At 40.9% G+C, this 17,360-nt stretch overlaps 3 protein-coding genes across 3 annotated transcripts; 2 read left to right on the top strand and 1 right to left on the bottom strand.

Moving 5' to 3' along the window:
• The first annotated feature begins 38 nt into the window (after positions 1–38).
• On the top strand, positions 39–4,375 carry f2rl1.2 (coagulation factor II (thrombin) receptor-like 1, tandem duplicate 2). Its single transcript, XM_076164267.1, has 2 exons — positions 39–250; positions 1,055–4,375. Exons 1-2 carry the CDS (start codon positions 184–186, stop codon positions 2,143–2,145), a joined length of 1,158 nt encoding a protein of 385 aa, XP_076020382.1. The 5' UTR covers positions 39–183; the 3' UTR covers positions 2,146–4,375.
• A 1,890-nt stretch (positions 4,376–6,265) lies between these two features.
• ch25hl2 (cholesterol 25-hydroxylase like 2) lies at positions 6,266–7,183 on the bottom strand. Its single transcript, XM_076163634.1, has one exon. It carries the CDS (start codon positions 7,181–7,183, stop codon positions 6,266–6,268), a length of 918 nt encoding a protein of 305 aa, XP_076019749.1.
• Positions 7,184–8,840: 1,657 nt separating this feature from the next.
• s100z (S100 calcium binding protein Z) lies at positions 8,841–14,619 on the top strand. The gene is made up of 3 exons (XM_076164038.1): positions 8,841–8,883; positions 11,791–11,964; positions 13,831–14,619. The coding sequence occupies exons 2-3, from the start codon at positions 11,824–11,826 to the stop codon at positions 13,984–13,986; spliced, it is 297 nt and encodes a 98-aa protein (XP_076020153.1). The 5' UTR covers positions 8,841–8,883; positions 11,791–11,823; the 3' UTR covers positions 13,987–14,619.
• The last annotated feature ends 2,741 nt before the right edge of the window (positions 14,620–17,360 follow it).

Here is a 17,360-nt window from a genome sequence, read left to right on the forward strand (position 1 = left end):
GAGTGCAAGGTAACGTATTTAAAAGGCGGGCCTGTAATGACGTCATGCGGGCTCAGGTAGTCTCGGGGTGTGTCGTGTTGACATCCACGCAGGTCCCAGTTCTCCCCGGACATTTTAAGAGAGACACTCGGGCGGAAAGCTCGTACTTCACTCGTACCGTGCGAACGTTTCACCTTCACCGTCATGGACTCAACGCGACTCTTCCTGCTCCTCTTCATGTTCTGCTGGGTTTCTGCTTTAGACGGAACGGGTAAGAAGAACTTCCGTGCTGCTTACATGTTTAACCCCTCTTCATAGTCAGAATGCAACCATGACAGACAGACAGACGAACGGTGTTGGGAAGTGCAGGCTGAACTTTTAGTCCGTTGATTTTAAGGCAAAGTCTGATTTTCATGATCACAAACATGAGTGTGTACCAACAACAAACGGGCTGTTGTGGTGATGCTCCACTAATTACGCTATAAGTTGTACCTAACTGCTGTATGTGTTTGATTTGGGTGCTCAGTCTAATTCAGTAGCCAAAATTGTTCTTCTTTTACTCGTTCTTGTTATTTGAGTTCTATTAAAAAATTTGAAATTAAAGAACCAGAACATTTATAGTTCTTTGCATAATTGTCAGCAGTGGCGCCCCCAACAGGTGACCCGGGGTGACTATGGCCTCCATGTTTTACTACCTGACCAACGCTTAGCCTCAGACTGACTCCATTCAAGGAGCAGTATTGAGATTATGGCCATTACAGCACACAATTATGTTGTTTATTTACGAGGCTCTTCTTGGTCCACATTAATAGTGGCATAACACCTGTAGAGGGTGATGTTTAGTCATTTTCATGACAAAGACCCTCATTTTCATGACTAAACATCGTCTAAATTATTTTGTTATCTGATATCACAATGGTAAATATTCAATGTGCTCTGTATTCCATCATTCCAAACTGCACATTTATTCTGTTCATATACTGTCTTAACATTAATACTTTTATCTATTTATTTTTGTTTATCAATTTCTGCAGCGAAAGTAAAGTAAATGTATTTATTTTTGTCACTCTGATAGGGAAAGGAAGGGGGTTTATTGGGGTTGTGGACCCTAAAAATTCAAACCTAGTTGAAGTGGATAAGACGACAGCTGACACGCTGAAGAGCACTTTGACCACAGTCTTCCTCCCGGTCGTCTACATCATAGTCTTCGCTGTGGGGCTGCCCACCAATGCCATGGCTCTGTGGGTGTTTCTCTTCAGAACCAAGAAGAAGCACCCATCGTCCATCTACATGGCCAACCTGGCTCTGGCTGACTTGCTCTTCGTCATCTGGATCCCCCTGAAAATTGCTTACCACTTCAACGGCAACAACTGGATCTACGGAGAGCCCCTGTGCAAAGTCCTAGTAGCCTTCTTCTATGGGAACATGTACAGCTCCATCCTCTTCATCACCTGCCTCAGTGTGCAGAGGTATTGGGTTGTGGCCCATCCTTTGTCCCAGCAGAGGAAGAACAACAAAGTGGCCATCGGTGTATCTCTGGCCATCTGGGCTTTTATCTGGCTTACAACCACTCCTCTGTACCTGTATGACCACACCGCCAAGCTCAAAGACCCTGACATAACCACCTGCCATGACGTCAGCGTCATCAAGGACCTGGCCGATCCCTTCCCTTCTGTCAAGCTCCCTTTCTTCTACTTCATCTTCAGCGGCTTGCTTGTGTTCTTCGTGCCATGTATAGTGATCGTTGTGGCCTACATTCTTCTACTAAAGGCCCTTGGGAACAGCATGCAGGAAAGTTCAGCGTCAAAGAACCGCCAGAAAGCCGTGCTGCTGATTGTTACTGTGTTGGTGACATTCCTGGTGTGTTTCATCCCCAGTAACATCATGCTGATCGTGCATTACTCTCTGCTAAAACAAGGAGTGGTCAATAACGGTTATAGCTTTTATGTCACCACGTTGTGCTTGGCCAGCCTGAATAGCTGCCTGGACCCGTTCATTTACTACTTTGTGTCGGAGGACTTCAGGGACCAAGTGAAGAACACGCTGCTGTGCCGGAGCAGCAGGACCGTGGAGAGGATGAGGGTCTCTTTCAGCTCCATGAAGTACTCGAGGAAGAGCAAGTCCTACGTGTCGTCCTCGGAGAACACACAGAGCAGCACCTGTTGATTGAAGGTGGATCACGGTGTGTGTGTGTGTGTGTGTGGACACAGACTGAAACCAGCGCTGCTTCTCAGTCGTAACCAGGTAACCCCAAACATCTGATACGCAAAGATGAGTTTGAATGTGACGAGGTGATACTCTGATGAGTGCAGGATATTTTTGAACTGCTGCTGGTGTTTAAAATGTGAAGTATCAATCCATATTTTCATTTTTTTACAAGTATATATATAAAAAGTCTTTGCTCCTATTAATAACAACTGCACAGATGCTTTGATATAGACTTTTTAAAGCACACAGCATCTATGATAAAACCTTTAATGTGCTTGATGTACTCAGGGAGACGTGATATGTATGGAGGTTGGTGTATGTCAACTGTTTTGAGTTTGATCACTGATAGTGTATCAATGTAAACTTTGGTCGAAATAAGAATAGAAAGTATTTTATTTATTCCAATTTTTGCTCTCTGTTTTTTTTTTTGCTTTCTTAGTAGGACTTGCCTACAGCCATAACATTTTATTGTCATTAAAACCACATGTACCTGAATTATTTTTGACGTTGTTTGAGGTGAATAAGAGGAAGGCGGACATGTTACATAGTTTCTTAAATAAACGCTAAAACAACAGGTGGTGGTTTCTGTTGAGCTAATTTTCTGTCACGTGCGTGTTTTGACTGAATCACCAAACAATTAGTCACAGATTATTGTGCGCCTTGTGGAAATTCAAGTTGTTAGGAATTTGTGGAATGTCTGTTGCTTATTTGTGGTCTGAGATAACGTAACCCAGATTCCTTGACCCTGATGAAGAAGTGAGTGAGGATAAAGAATGTTAAGATAAGATGAGTAATGACAATCTACAACTACAGCATTCAGGTGTGTATATGTGACATACAACGTTTAGTGCAATATACTATAAGTGACTTAATGTGTTATGCGTTATAGTGCGTGCTGAGGCAGGTCAGGTGACCTAAACAGGGCCACCACCCTCTGGTTTCAGTAGCGGGGAACTGTTAAAATGCAGATAAAGCAGACAGATCATGTCGAATTAAACAATTTAGTGTGCCGATCAATGAGGGATACATTTGTAAACACTTAAAATAAGAATCTGTTTTTTGGTTGAGATTCTCTTCACAGTTAATTTAACTTTCCTTGAATCCTTCCAACCAACACATAGGCTCTTCTGTGAGACAATATAAAGTAGATAAGGAGGTATTGTTTTCTCCAGTCAATGCTTCTGATCTTTTATCTCAAGATAACGAGCAGGTTGAATGTTGCAATTCAGCTTCAACCCCACCCAGGCTGTCAATACCCTCTCTCTCCAAATGCACACAGACGCACGCACACACACACACGTCCACACACAGACACTTCCTGTTAAATGACTGGTTGAGGCAGTGCTGCAGGCGCTTTACGGGTAAATGATTGTTGTGAGTGTCATCTTACCCTTTGTCAGCAGTCTGGGGGTAGAATGGCTCCTTTTCAGCCACACCCTGCTGCTCATTAACACGGCTCCTTTTCAAATGTTGGACATTTACAATGTGTGACCACAAACCAGATTGATGAATGTATAAACACTGCATACAAAAAGATGTGTTCCACCTGTTTGTTTGTTTTAAAAGCAGACGGAGAAGGGATAGATGCAGACTATTAATACTTTCAGTGTTTTCAAATATTCAACCTTTAAGATTGGTGTGTTACTGGTGAAGAAAAAGAAAAAGACAAGACAAATTACAAGGTTTTTGATTTTCTTTTACCGACGTAAACAATTCCAGGTTTTAGTCCACAAACTCGTCCAGATCACTCAATAACCTGCTTCTTGGAAATGCAGTAGGCAAGGTTTGTGAGGGCATTCGTCCCCGTAAATGAGACTTGCTGTGAGGGAGCCTGGTGACTTGTAGTGTGCGTGTAATTTACGATGTCAGCTTACACCATGCAGTATGATGCAAGCACACTCACCTTTGACCAATTCTCCGACGTCCAAGGGTACAAAAGTCTGAAAATGTTCTTCACACTAGGGAATAAAATGATGTTGACACCCAAATCAAACATGAAATATACAACACATACAGAGCACATAAACAAATGAAGGTGTCAAAGAGCCTGTGTGTGATACAAAACACCTTTTGTTATTTGGATACAGCCATTCTGAACAGGATCATGCAGTGAAATTCAAATATGCTGTACATAGTTTGTATGACATGAGAGGGAAGGTTGGTGAATGTAATAAACATTTACACATTACATCTGGGACGTGTTGTTTCGTTAACTTGTTAATCGTGTCAAAAAGTTTTAAACAGGTAAGTTTAATTACTTTTTAGTTCAGTAGACATTTACTGGGCACCTACATAGCAAGATGGAGGCACGGAAGTTCACATATGTTTACAGAAGTAAAGTCTAGGTTGCATGTTTCCTTTTTCAAAACATGTCCGGCATGTGCTAAGGTCCTGATTTCAACATGTGCCGCATATTTGTGACATTCTCAGAAGTTTGAGTAAGAGCAGAAGGACATATGAGATAATAATACGGAACAAACAAAAGATCATCGCCTTCGTCATCAAATTAGAAGTGCTATGCAAATAAAGGCCACGTCAGAGAGAGCAGCAATCGGACCAAATACAGGCATCAGAGGAAGACAGTTACAATCGGATTGAGCTCCTAAAACCCTCATTTGAAGGAGTTCCTATTCAGAATACTGTGTTGTTAATTCCATTTAAAGGAGAGGAGAACATGATACGATAATAACAGAGAAGATTACAGCTGAAAATGCATTCACACTGGAGATGCACTTTCCCCTCAGTTATGAATAAGGTCTATTGCTATTCATAGAAGAATGAAGAGTAGAGTAGAATTCATTCCAAATCAAAGTGGCGCGTATACGCATAATGCAATCACAGGTACGTTTCTATAACAGGCCTGGCTTGTTGCTACAGTAAAGCCCTCACAAGTCTAAAACACGTCCAACCAGTTCTGACTGCAGGTATGGCACGTAACAGCAAAGCTTGAAAGCCCAGATCAGGGTTAAATATAAACACTTGGCAGTACCTCAGACTTTTGTCAGAGAAAGTACACATTAAGAAATACTTTTTGACAGTAGTATGTATTATTATTACAGATTCAGAGTCACTTTAAAACACTCCTCGTCTCTAAAACAGCTATTTTCCTGCCTCCTTTTGTTTGATTTGCTGCACTCTTATGCATGTAGAGATCACAAAGTAGCACCCAGAGCGCCCTCTGGTGAATATTTTGAATGCAGAAAGTGTTTATTCAGAAAAGATCCAAAAACAAAGACATGGTGGTATGTAAAGGTTTTTAATAGAGAAAGACCTGAAGCTTTATTTATTGATGTACTTCCTAGCAAAGAAAGTGTCTGATTGCATTATTAATAAATCAGTATTCAGTAGAAAAAAATGTTACATCTAAATCTATTATAGAGGTTATGGGTTAACACAATAAGTCATGTTATAATGCCATGACATGTAAGAAGGCAGGTGACATGATTATATGATGGAATCTTTTTTTTAACTCCAACTCAAGTGGAAATTATGCATCACAGAGATTTGTAGTAGACAGTATTTGGGGAGCTTAATTGAGAGGAACATTTGGTTTGAAAGAGAGGACGATGATTAGTATTACTGCCACGCATCATAGTGAGACGCAGCTAAAAGACTGCTATTCATGCATGTGTGTGAGAGGATCAGAGCTAAGGAGGGAGACACAGCTCTCTGACACAGAGGCTCAGACAGAGCGAGACAGAGAGAGACAGAAAGAGAATGCATGTGGGTACGAGTGGCTAATCACGTCGACCGATCACATCTATCTACCAGGGAAATACAACAAAAATACAAATAATACCCCCAACAAGTAAGAGATTTGATTGTTTCTATTATTTCTAAGGGAGCTTAAACTGGTTACACGTGTGGATCACTGACCTGAGAATGCCTGGGTGGGAGATGAGATAATGATACACTGACATAAATGAGAAATGTGTATAATAAAAGAATACAGCAGAATCTATACTATCATATGACACAGACTTAAAGGAGCTTTCATCTTAAACAAATACCAGACAAATCAAAACTTTTTAGATTGATAATCAACTCATAAAAGAGAGAGAGACAGAGAGAGAGAGAGTCAGTCACTTTCAAGCCCTTTAGTCTTTTTCCCTTTCATCTTCTCTTGCTCTGCAGTGGCATTATGGTCTGCTGGAGTTGGCATGGTGTGTGTGCCCCCCAGCCAGTCCCAGTGAGAGAAGAATGGGGCAAAGTTAGTGCCGGGGCGCTGATGGTGCATATCGTGCATGGGTGCACCGCCCCAAAGGCCAAAGGGCACCAGATTATGCATTGCCCATGGGAAGTCATAGCCACAGTGGTCCTCGGTGGAAATATAGACATTGAAGACCATGAAGCCCCACGTTGTGAGGCAGTGACACTGGAGCAGAATAGGGTCGACTGTGGCCCAGATTCCCACGCTAATTAGCTCCCAGCCGGACAGGTACTGGGTGACCAGGCTGAAGGGCTGGTTGTACTGGTGGTGCACGGCGTGGAAAGTGCGATACAACCAGGGAATGCGGTGGTGCAGCAGGTGCCAGAGGTAATACTGGAAGTCAAAGACCACGGTGCAGCCCAGTATCCCCAGGAAAAAGGCCCAGAGAGTGGGTGGCTCTCTGGGCAGCGGGGTGGGCGGCCTCCACAGCCACTGGGCCACCGCGGCAGGGAAAATGTAAAGCAGGTGGTTGTATACGGTGACGCCCAGGGTTGTCCAGATGTTATGGTAGGTGATGGGCCTGTCAGGGTGGAGCCTGTAGCGGTTGATGCAGGGCCAGGTGGGAGCCAGTAGGTCCAGCACGGTGTAAAGGCCGACTAAGAAGAAGTAGGTGGTGACGGAGAGCACCACAGGGAAGAGGGGGCTCCTCAGGAGGTCGTGGTGGTTCTGGTTGAGATAGTCCCAGGCAGGCTGAAGGATCAAGCCCCGAGACAGGCCCACAGTCACGTTGCCCACGTCCAGGATCCAGGATAAAACCTCAGTGCTGAGTAACGTGCCTGTGCTCATCACTAACAGCTGTTAAGTGTGGAGCTTCTCTTTCAAAGGAAGGCGGATCCACGAGGATTCTTCTCTGAGCTCCAGGAGAGGAAAAAGAGGGCCCAGATGAATGGAGAGATCCAATCAGGGTCTTCGTATATGTCAAGCACTAGCAAATTGTCTGGTGATGTTGTGCCAAATTGGACTGGCAGTCTGTCTTAGCCTCTTATGTATGTTGAAGCCCCACCTCCACCCCCACCCTCAGTGCTTTAGAAGAAGGCGCTCTGTGAAGGCTCTTTTTCATGGGCACCAGGACGGCAGCCAGGACGCAGGAGCCGGCCACAAACGGCTCTCATTTCTGACCCAAATCATGGAGAGAGAGCTTCCGTTACTTGGGAATTTTGACAGTCACAAAAATAAAAATGGCTTTGAGATGTTCATCTTAAAAACAATAATCACGTGAAGTAGATTAAGACTTTTTATTTGGTAAGGCCTGTTAATTATTCTCTCCCTTTTTGTCTCTCTTATGCTCTGATTTCACACACACACACACACACACACACACACACACACACACACAGAGAGAGAGAGACGTGAAATACACATTCACACACACACATGCACCATAGACCAAAAAGAGTAATTAATCATGAAAATCTGTCAAATGAGACATGGAGTGAAAAGCACAGCCTGTTTTTGTTGGTGGCTTATTGCTCAGTTCTCTCTGCATAAACATAAAAACGATTTCATTGTTGGAAGCTGAAGCAAAGCAGCTCCCCATAGCTCCTTTATCAATGCTTCGATTGATTATTTCTGTAAACAGGATGTTAATGGATGTCAATGATTATCAAGTGCTGTTATTTGTTTTATATTTATAATCAGAATCAAAGCAAACATCTCAAATAGTTACTGATCTAAATGGATTCTAAGTCATTATTCAAAACTAATGACTCAGTTATGGTTCTTGGTAACATTTGTCACATTGAATGATTACAATTATTAAGAGTTTGATTGCACAGGGTCCAGATCAACTGCCCAGGTCCTGTGAACACATCTGACTGGGAATCTAACCGCATGTTCACCCCCATAAACAGGTAGGATAGTGGGATTGCAGAGAAGGCTTCGAGTGCATGGATGCGTGTATACACACTGGATAACCTGAAGAAGATGCAGCCCTGAACTTTCCAGGCCTGTGAGCTTGCAAGCTTGTGGTATCTGGCCAATAGAGGGCAGCCTTTACCTAAGGTACGCTATACATAATAATATTATGAACCCATTGAATTCCTTGTGTGCGTGTGGCACTGTGTGTGTGTGTGTGTGTGTGTGTGTGTGTGTGTGTGTGTGTGTGTGTGTGTGTGTGTTTGTGTGTGTGTGTGTGTGTGTGTGTCAGAGACATTCAAAGAGATTACAGAGACATTAACATTAAAAAGACTTGATCAAATATCTTGCCTCCCCCATTTTAATTTTGAACTCATTAAAAACATCTAAGGACTTTGAAACAATGAATGAAAAAATACTGTATTGATATTTTCTGTGTGATTTCATGTATTTGTCAGTAGGTCTGGTTAAGTTTGACGTGGGCTGAGCACCTGGTCAGCAGAGGGCGCTGTTTGCGTAAGTTATTAATAGCTGACGCCAGCTACTAGTAGGGTGAGACCTGAGACAGAGTTATGCAGAGCCACTCAGACGCCCAAGACCGAAACAAATGTATTTTGTTACTGTTCCGACAGGTAAGATGCTCAGAAATCGTAACCAGAATGAAATATGAAACTAATATAACATGTGTAAATGCCTCAGAGTGTGACATGGAGTGAATTTGAATGGAGACGAGTGAGCCTTAGCAATGTATAGGAATGCATACTGATGTTGAAAACGAGTTATGGAACTGTGTTCTATAGCGAGAAATGCGTAATGGTAAACAAAAACCACGAGGTAGTGATTATAGTTCGAAGTGTGTGAATAAGCGAAGGCTAAACGACACAAACGCTAACTACAGTAAAGCCCGCGTTCATTGCTGCTCTGACCAATTGCAGGACAGGAAAACAGTAGGTAGTTTCCGGTGTTGTTGTTTTTTTCTAAATAAGAGTCTGTATGAAAGGCATGATTTCAATATTAAAGGTTATTATTTTTAGCGAACATTGAGTAAGACAAAGACTTGAATAAATACTGATGATTTCACAACGTTATGAAAAAAAAGTTGAAACAGTTAATTTGAGAAAAAAAAAATAAAGATTAGGAAGAAGTTGTAAAGAGAAATAGAAGGCAATATTTGTGTCGGATACTTGTGTCGGATAAGGAAATGTTTTCTTCAACCACCGATGCTGTCTACAGCCAGTCAAGTGGACTTATCAAATCACAATAATTAACCCAGTGGGAAATGTAACATCATGATAGAGCCGTCCTAACAAATTTCGACTGCTGTGATCAGTGTGCCTGTGTCAACTTAATTTCGTAGTACTATTTAACAATTAGAATTTAATTAGTGTATGTTCACATGGAAGGGGCAGTGTCGCTGCATTGTGTATCATAGTTTAGAATTGTTCGAATTTGCCCTATAGGCCTGCAGTGTTGCTCAAGCAGCTTTTAATGAGTTGATAATAATGCAAGCACTTGATTCTCTGTCCATCCCTCAACCCCGGCTTAACCACTGAGCATTGACCAGTTCTTAAACGGCAACATTCTTCCGTTTAAAGTCACCTGTCAATCATATGCCTGAAAACTCAGATTTTAGACCCAAGCTCACTAAGTCACAAACTCTGTTTCATAGAGCACAAGGCTGATCAATATATGAAATACTGAAACATGGAACTGTGCCATTGCATAGATTAGACATATCCTGGTTGATTTAATATTTTTTAATAAGGACAATTTGGTGTTTAAAAAGGGCAGAGGCTGATGTCCAGAAACTCCACCACTGAGCAATTCCAACATCTGTTATTGGCAGCTGAGGGGAAAACTATTTCATCACAATAACAAATGGAAAATGCTTTACGCCGTGGCAGTGAGAGTGAGTGGAAGAAAAGTTGCAGGCACAGCTGACAGCTAGTGTCCCTCAGGTGTTGTCTTTGGGGGCTGAGGGCCAAATGGAGGGTTATACTCCCCTGTCAGGTATGACACAATGACAGTGGAGAGACTCCGATGATCTATCGCTTCTCCAGAGACCGGAGGAGGAAGGGAGACATCATTTTTGAGAAGGACACAAAGTAACTTGCTGTTTAAAAAAAACAAACAAACTAAAGATCTTTTACAATAAGCCGAATTAGTCACAGTATGAAGTTTGTTATGTGAGTAGCTACCAAGTGTGTGAAACAAACAAATGCTAATGATACAAATATAACTATTTTACAAGGTAGTGAGTCCTAATTTACAAAATGTACATTTACAATATAGACACAGGGGTTGTGAGTAGCTACCAAGTGTTTTAGATAAATGGATAGCATGAATAATAAACGTTGTCTAATCTAATTTAACAATTCCTAGAAAGTTCCTGCATTTCATCTGCACACTGATCACTCGTGCGTTAAATTATTTCGGAAGTCCAAATCAGGAAATGTGAATAAAGCATCTAATCTTTAATTACTTCCTCCTAGTGACTTACGTCGTGCGTCACCCAACTGACAAGTGATGTGCACAATTAGTTCATAACCAGACCACCAGCAGTTATATTACTTTTTAATTATCCTAACTCAGGAGAACACTTGCTTTAATATTCACAAGTAGCAGGAAAATGTTCATAAACGGATCTTCGCAGCAACAGTCGAACACAATCTGCTTGGCATCTGTTGACACTGACAACAATGAAACATTCACAGCTTTGGTTGTAAAAGGAGGTAATGATGCCTCCAAAAGATAAACAGAGTCAGCTGTTCCAATCAGAGCAGACGAGAGATGCGTAACGCTAATCTTGGAGAAAGACATCACACTAAACGCTCACTATAACACCAGAAACCAGACAGTGAGGCAGGATGAGTGTGTAGTGGTCTCTTCATCTGACATTTAACAGCAGCTGCATGATTCAACTGAGAAATTCTGTCCTTGTCGTGTCCAAGATAAAAAACCCTGAGTCCTTTCTTACTGGTTCCATGGTAACTGTTTGTCATTGGCTGTAAACAACTGATGGACATGTGATTTTCCCCAAAACAAAACAAAACCTCTCTCAGTTCATATCTAGGAAGAACACACAACCTCACACAGAGTATCTTGTACTATATGCAGTATTGCAGAATGCTGGTCACAGTCCTCAGTGATGCAGACACATGTGTGAAGGTACATGCGCACCTCTGTGTTGGGTGAATACACACGGGAGCTGCAGGGTTACACTGGAACAAGTCTTGTTTTTCACTTAACGTCATTGATTAAAGGCTGGAATGGAAGACAGTTACCATGGGCGTCTCACCTGTGGAATTAATTATCGCTACAAAGATAGAGGAAGGACCTTTTAGGCGCACTTCATTTCCTCATAAACAAGCTGAGCAGCAGTGATCCCGGTCTCATTTCCACCAGCCTCTGGCCAGGTAAGAGCACCTGTCTGACACAGCGGGCCACATCATCACACATTACTCTCCCCTACTGCCATACTGTTGGTTTAACAAAGTCGTTTTTTGTTCTTTCTAGATTTATTACACATTCTCTTTCAGAAACCTGCAGGAGTTTTTTATCCATCCGTCAGCATGCCAAGCCAACTGGAGGGTGCAATGGACGCGCTGATATCGGTCTTCTATAACTACTCTGGAAACGATGGAGATAAATTCAAACTCAACAAGGGCGAGTTAAAACAACTCCTCAACAGTGAGCTGACTGACTTCCTCACGGTAAATTACATCTAAATGACATATTATCTTTATTTTTTTACTGATTACTTCCCAGTTAATTTAACAATTCTTACGATAAATAAGAACTGCAGGTGTTGACCTTTATATCTCGCTTTGTTTCTTTAATTTATCTCCCATGAGCAATATTTATTAGGCAAATTTACACAGGATGACATTTACTGTATTGGACATTGTCTCTCTAATTACCAAATTAATTTGGCCAACATTTTGCCAAGGATCTTAGAGATCCATGTTTGACCTTGTCGTATGAGATCGTTCTGTCATTGATCACTATCCTGACTGTAAGTGCTGACATGCCACAGCAGTCTGGAAAATAAAGGATGGAGAGAAGAAGATAGATAAGGCCATTTCAGATAAGCCCAAGCGCCTGGGTCTGTGTGATATCAGAGTGCACCAGCCTGTGGTTTTAAACGACCCACACCTGCTCGACAACAACAACACAAGCAAAGAGTTAAACCTCTGATGGCTTCAGATTTATTTTTTCTTTGCACTTGTCCTCCCTCATACGGATGGAAGCCTCAGGTGCTCGCACATCATCATCAGTGGCCCATATCGCCTCCAAATATAGACAGCCCGTGATGTCATCGCATCCCCACGGGCTACAGTCACTTCTGAGAAGAGGCCATTTCCCACTGAGACCAAACAGTCACCCTCAGCATCCTCTAACTCCAGCATCCATAAATCAGTGTGGCTAATATTATAAATTCATATCATTTAGTTTAGAATATCAGCCGGATCAAATGGGTATTAAGGGTTAAAGATAATAAGGTTAGAGAGGTGTTTGTGCTTCGCAGACTGAATTTCTAAATAGTTTAGAGGAGAGGGAAGTCACAGCTAAGTTGCCCTTGAGCCACTGTTTAATATGTTTGTTCATTTATATTTATATTTTACTTTAGTGTGTTAGCTTTTAATCGAGACGTAGTATTTTATTATATTTTATTTTATTTTATTTTATTTTATTTTATTTTATTTTATTTTATTTTAGTTTATTTTAGTTTATTTTAGTTTATTTTAGTTTATTTTAGTTTATTTTATTTTATTTTATTTCTTCAGGTTTTATTTTTGCTTTATTATTTTAATACTCATTCATTTTGCTTTTACTTAACTGTAATACTAAATGGCTTCCTGGAATACCAAAGTATATTTGAGCTAAAGCGAGGACATAATTTGCATTTGTGCTGTATATTATAAAATGTATCAGTTTGTATCACTACGCTCATCCTTTAGAAAATCTTTTGACAGAATACTTAACCAATGTCAGAATTGTGTTAACATAAACACCCACATCCTTGTCTCCTATGTTTAGTTTTTCGTCTTTCCTGTCAATGTGCATATCTCTCCCTGTTGCTTTATCAGCCAACAGCAAGTGTCGCAACACAAATATCCCTCGGCTCAGCGTATAGAAGGGGAAACAGGAAAGTGATGCTTTGCTTCAGATATGGAGTGAAGCAATAAAAGGTTGCCATGTGATCAGCCGTAGCTTGCGGCTCATTTAACAGCAGCATCGCTCTGCCCCAAGTTGACGTGGATGGCAGCTTTACTTTGTGCCTGCAGCATCAATCAATATTTAGCACTGATCGTCAAATGGATGCTTGCTGCATCTCCTCAGATGTTACTCATCCCATGACTAACACCTATATGTCGGAGATACTTTTAATTACCTGACCACAACTCTCAAAGGTCAATGGAAGTGAATTACACACACTGTACTCATCCTCGTCCTTATCGTAGGCTCAATAACATAAGAGAAAAAGGATACTTCATCTGTTTCAACACTTTACCTCTCTGACTTTATGCTTGTTGGATTAACCTTCTCTTCTTTGTCTTCTGTTGTTGTGTCTCCAGTCTCAGAAGGATCCACTGCTGGTGGAGAAAATCATGGATGACCTGGACTCCAACAAAGACAACGAGGTGGATTTCAATGAGTTTGTTGTATTGGTGGCTGCACTCACTGTTGCCTGCAATGATTTCTTCCAGGGGAAGCAGAAGAAAAGCAAGTAGAGCAAACGAAGGCTTTAGTAAATTCAGTCTATGTTAATATGTCCAGTGCTATGGTATATATTGTAGATAGTGCATTTACTATTCATGAAACTCAGACCAGATAATAAAACTTTAATCATCCAAACTATAGTAACATTTACAAACTCATCCTTTGTTTTATCAACCGATGTAACTCCACCACTCTTTCTGACCAAATAAAGCAATTCACCTTTAAAATGGCACTTGTGTCATCTAAAAAATGTCTTCCGACATCATTTGTTATTTCTCATTGAACGTCCCGGCTGAGTTTGTCCTTCATGCAGCATTTTAAATGTCAACGGTTGAAACGTTTCATTGGCTGTCACAGCCCGATGATGGATGTCGTTTTTGTCCCGTGTCACTTTTTCTGCTCTTTTCTATTCTCCAACCATACATTATTTTTCTTCATTGTGGCATAAAGTTGCAGTCATGCAAAGATGTTGTTTCTCTGAACAAGCCATGTCTGTGGGTTTCAATTTGATGTATTTGTATGATTTTCCGAAAGCATTTCCCTCTTATGTAATGTGTTGTGTGTTATACGAGAAGATCTTGTCAAAATCAATGATTCTTTCTGTTTTAAAGTGTATTTGGCTCACATTTGCAAGGAACAAATAAAAATTACCCCAAAGCCAACTCAGGTGATTCATAAGTTGATTGAAATGGGTTGGCTCTTTCTCAAACATCTATGTCTGCGTTCTGTCCGTCACAGTGTGTCTGTCTCTAAACTTATATTTGACATTATTCATAAAGATCTTCAATTCTTTAGATTGTAGCCACAAATACGCCCCCTTGGCCACCTCTTGGGGGTGCTATTGTTTGAGAAATCTTTTAATATGACAACCGGAAAACTAGAAGGGCACTGCTTGGAGCTCATACAGCCACCATGGCTGAACAACACAAGATAAAATGTCTTTGTCTTTACAAATATGACAGAAATGACAAAAATAAGCATAAAATTGGTGTAGCACATTTGAGTAAAATTACAAAATTATTAATAACAGCCCAATCTTGTAATGTTAAATCATTTTGAGTGGGTTGCTTGGGCTGAACCACACTTTTCCACCATGTTTCATCAAAATCACAACTTTTTCAATAACCCTGGCTCAATAAGAGTGTGTTCTTTGCTGCATATATGGAACATAAAGATAAGCACGTGTCTGTTATAGAGTAATGGAATGTTGATGTCCCTTTTTGCAAAATCGTGCAAACAAATCAGCCAACAGACAGACGTTAAATGATAATCTGCTTGGTGGAGGTAATTGGTGGTAAGTGCTATTGAAGTCAATCTAACATAACATAAGGTCGTAAGTAAAGATGCTGCTCTGATTTTCTAATGCTTTATCATAAGGACCAGCTCAATACATCTTTATGGAGTGCTCTCACACACACGCATACACACACACTGCTTTGTGCATATCCCTAATTTCTCCTCTCATCGAGCTTTCACTGCTGGACATGTCACAAAGGCGAGGCTGCACATTTGGGAAATGACTATCATGTGTGGATGACGCATGGTGATTCCAATACGCCGAGACCACCTGGGTCCAACTGCATCTGCCAATCACGCAGTCACGTTCTCCCCTCAAGCAGAAATATGGCTATTTTCACCTTGTGAGGACAGAAATGAGTACTGAAGCTGTATTTTGTCAGGGTTTCCTCCTGAATGTCCCCTCTTCAAATGATCCCACCAGACAGTTATTTGCGATGACATTCTCAGCTGTGACGTGAAGGAAAATTACTGAAACAAAATACAGTGGCGAATGTGATGCTTTATGTTCGCAGATGGCGCTTGTACAAACCCTCACCATTACAATGCAATTTGTGTGTGATTGGCTGTAATTAAGCAGGATAATTCTCCAATCTCCTGTGGGAAGATGCCAAGCAGTAATTATGCTTTTTGTTCAATTCTTAAAAGGTTGCAATCAATCATAAATGTCATTTGATCATTTCTAAACATGGATATTTATATTCGCAACCTTCTGACAGCCCTCCATGCCACACACACATGGAAATATTCATGAAATGGTCTTCCTTGTATTGAACATTATCCTCATCCAAGTTGAAGAAGTAAAAGTTTAACTGAGCTGTCGTGACGATCTCCGTTGCAGTTTCTTATACAAAAACAGGAGGTGCAATGAATGACAGGAGGAGAGTGGAATGAGAAAGAGACGGCGAAGATAAATACAGTACAGACGGCACATGCAGCCACATGTCTACATTCTTGTACACTCAAGGTTAAATCTTTGCATAGGACAGTTACTCCTTCACTTCAAGTGTCCCTCGTCCAAATGTGGCTCCCTGTGATGAATGTCTTTAAAATATGCCCCAAGGCCTTATCTGCCGCATGCTGTCTTGTCCCCCTTTTTCGTCACTTTGTGCGTCACTGTTTGTGTCATAACGCCTTATTATATTCGGTGTGTATGTGTGTGTCTGTGCGTGTGTAAGTAGGGGTGTAATTAAGGGTATTCACTTGTGGAAACCAATTTTATGGCCTGCAGCCCATACTATAACAGCATAATGCATTAAACGTGTCATACTGCACAGTAGCAAAATTGAAGCTAAATGATTCGACAGCATATTCCATTTGTTGAATTGAGAAGCTTTTGCTGAACATACAATCTATTATAGTTCACACAAAACCAAAAATGACCATAAAAAGACAAAATTGTCCCTGCAGTATTTGTATTCAGGTGTTCATTGATCTGTACTTCTGTTTATCACTCAAGTGTTCTGGTGTTTGAATGGCTAATAAAGCTACAGTTTGATGTAAATAACACCTTTATGTAGCCATGATGACGCTGATTCAGTGAGGCACAAACAGCACTGACATATCTAATTGTGATGGATTTCAATCCAGATGACGATTAAGTCTGTAATATTGATTGTTATACCATTCATGGCAGTCTGACCGCTTTGAGGGGTAGATGCAGATAACGATTTTATAAAATGGTAAAAGTCATGTTATTGATGAGAAATCTTCATTAACATCATGGAAATTTAAAAACAAAGTATAAAAGAAAGAAAGAAAACACACACAAAAGTAACATAAAGATTGATTGATATGATTTGGAATAAAAAATATGACCTTGACCTATTTGTGTACAAATATACGTCACATTGTCCGCTGGGTTCTCCACATCCCAGCGTGGAAAATCAACGTGTTTACTCCACCTGCTCAACCTAACAAGATCTTGAGCTGACAATCTGTCACGCCAGAGCAGAGAGACGCAGAGTATCAGTCTATCAGAGACTCAGATCATTCATGATAGGGTATTTTTATTAAGATGATCAGAGGTCTTACAATCACCTGAGGAATCCATTTCTGTTTTCAACCTCTAGCGCTGTTCGGGAACAGA

Source organism: Genypterus blacodes, unplaced genomic scaffold (genome assembly GCF_046128005.1).
Source record: "Genypterus blacodes isolate CSIRO-AG114 ecotype Tasmania unplaced genomic scaffold, CSIRO-AGI_Gbla_v1 ptg000133l_1, whole genome shotgun sequence".
NCBI classification, from domain to species: Eukaryota; Metazoa; Chordata; class Actinopteri; order Ophidiiformes; family Ophidiidae; genus Genypterus; species Genypterus blacodes.

Coding starts and splice junctions, on each gene's coding strand:
- f2rl1.2 (XM_076164267.1), top strand. CDS start 184: ATGGACTCAACGCGACTCTTCCTGCTCCTCTTCATGTTCTGCTGGGTT. Junction 251..1,054: donor TTCTGCTTTAGACGGAACGG/GTAAGAAGAACT, acceptor TCACTCTGATAG/GGAAAGGAAGGGGGTTTATT.
- ch25hl2 (XM_076163634.1), bottom strand. CDS start 7,183: ATGAGCACAGGCACGTTACTCAGCACTGAGGTTTTATCCTGGATCCTG.
- s100z (XM_076164038.1), top strand. CDS start 11,824: ATGCCAAGCCAACTGGAGGGTGCAATGGACGCGCTGATATCGGTCTTC. Junction 11,965..13,830: donor AGCTGACTGACTTCCTCACG/GTAAATTACATC, acceptor TTGTGTCTCCAG/TCTCAGAAGGATCCACTGCT.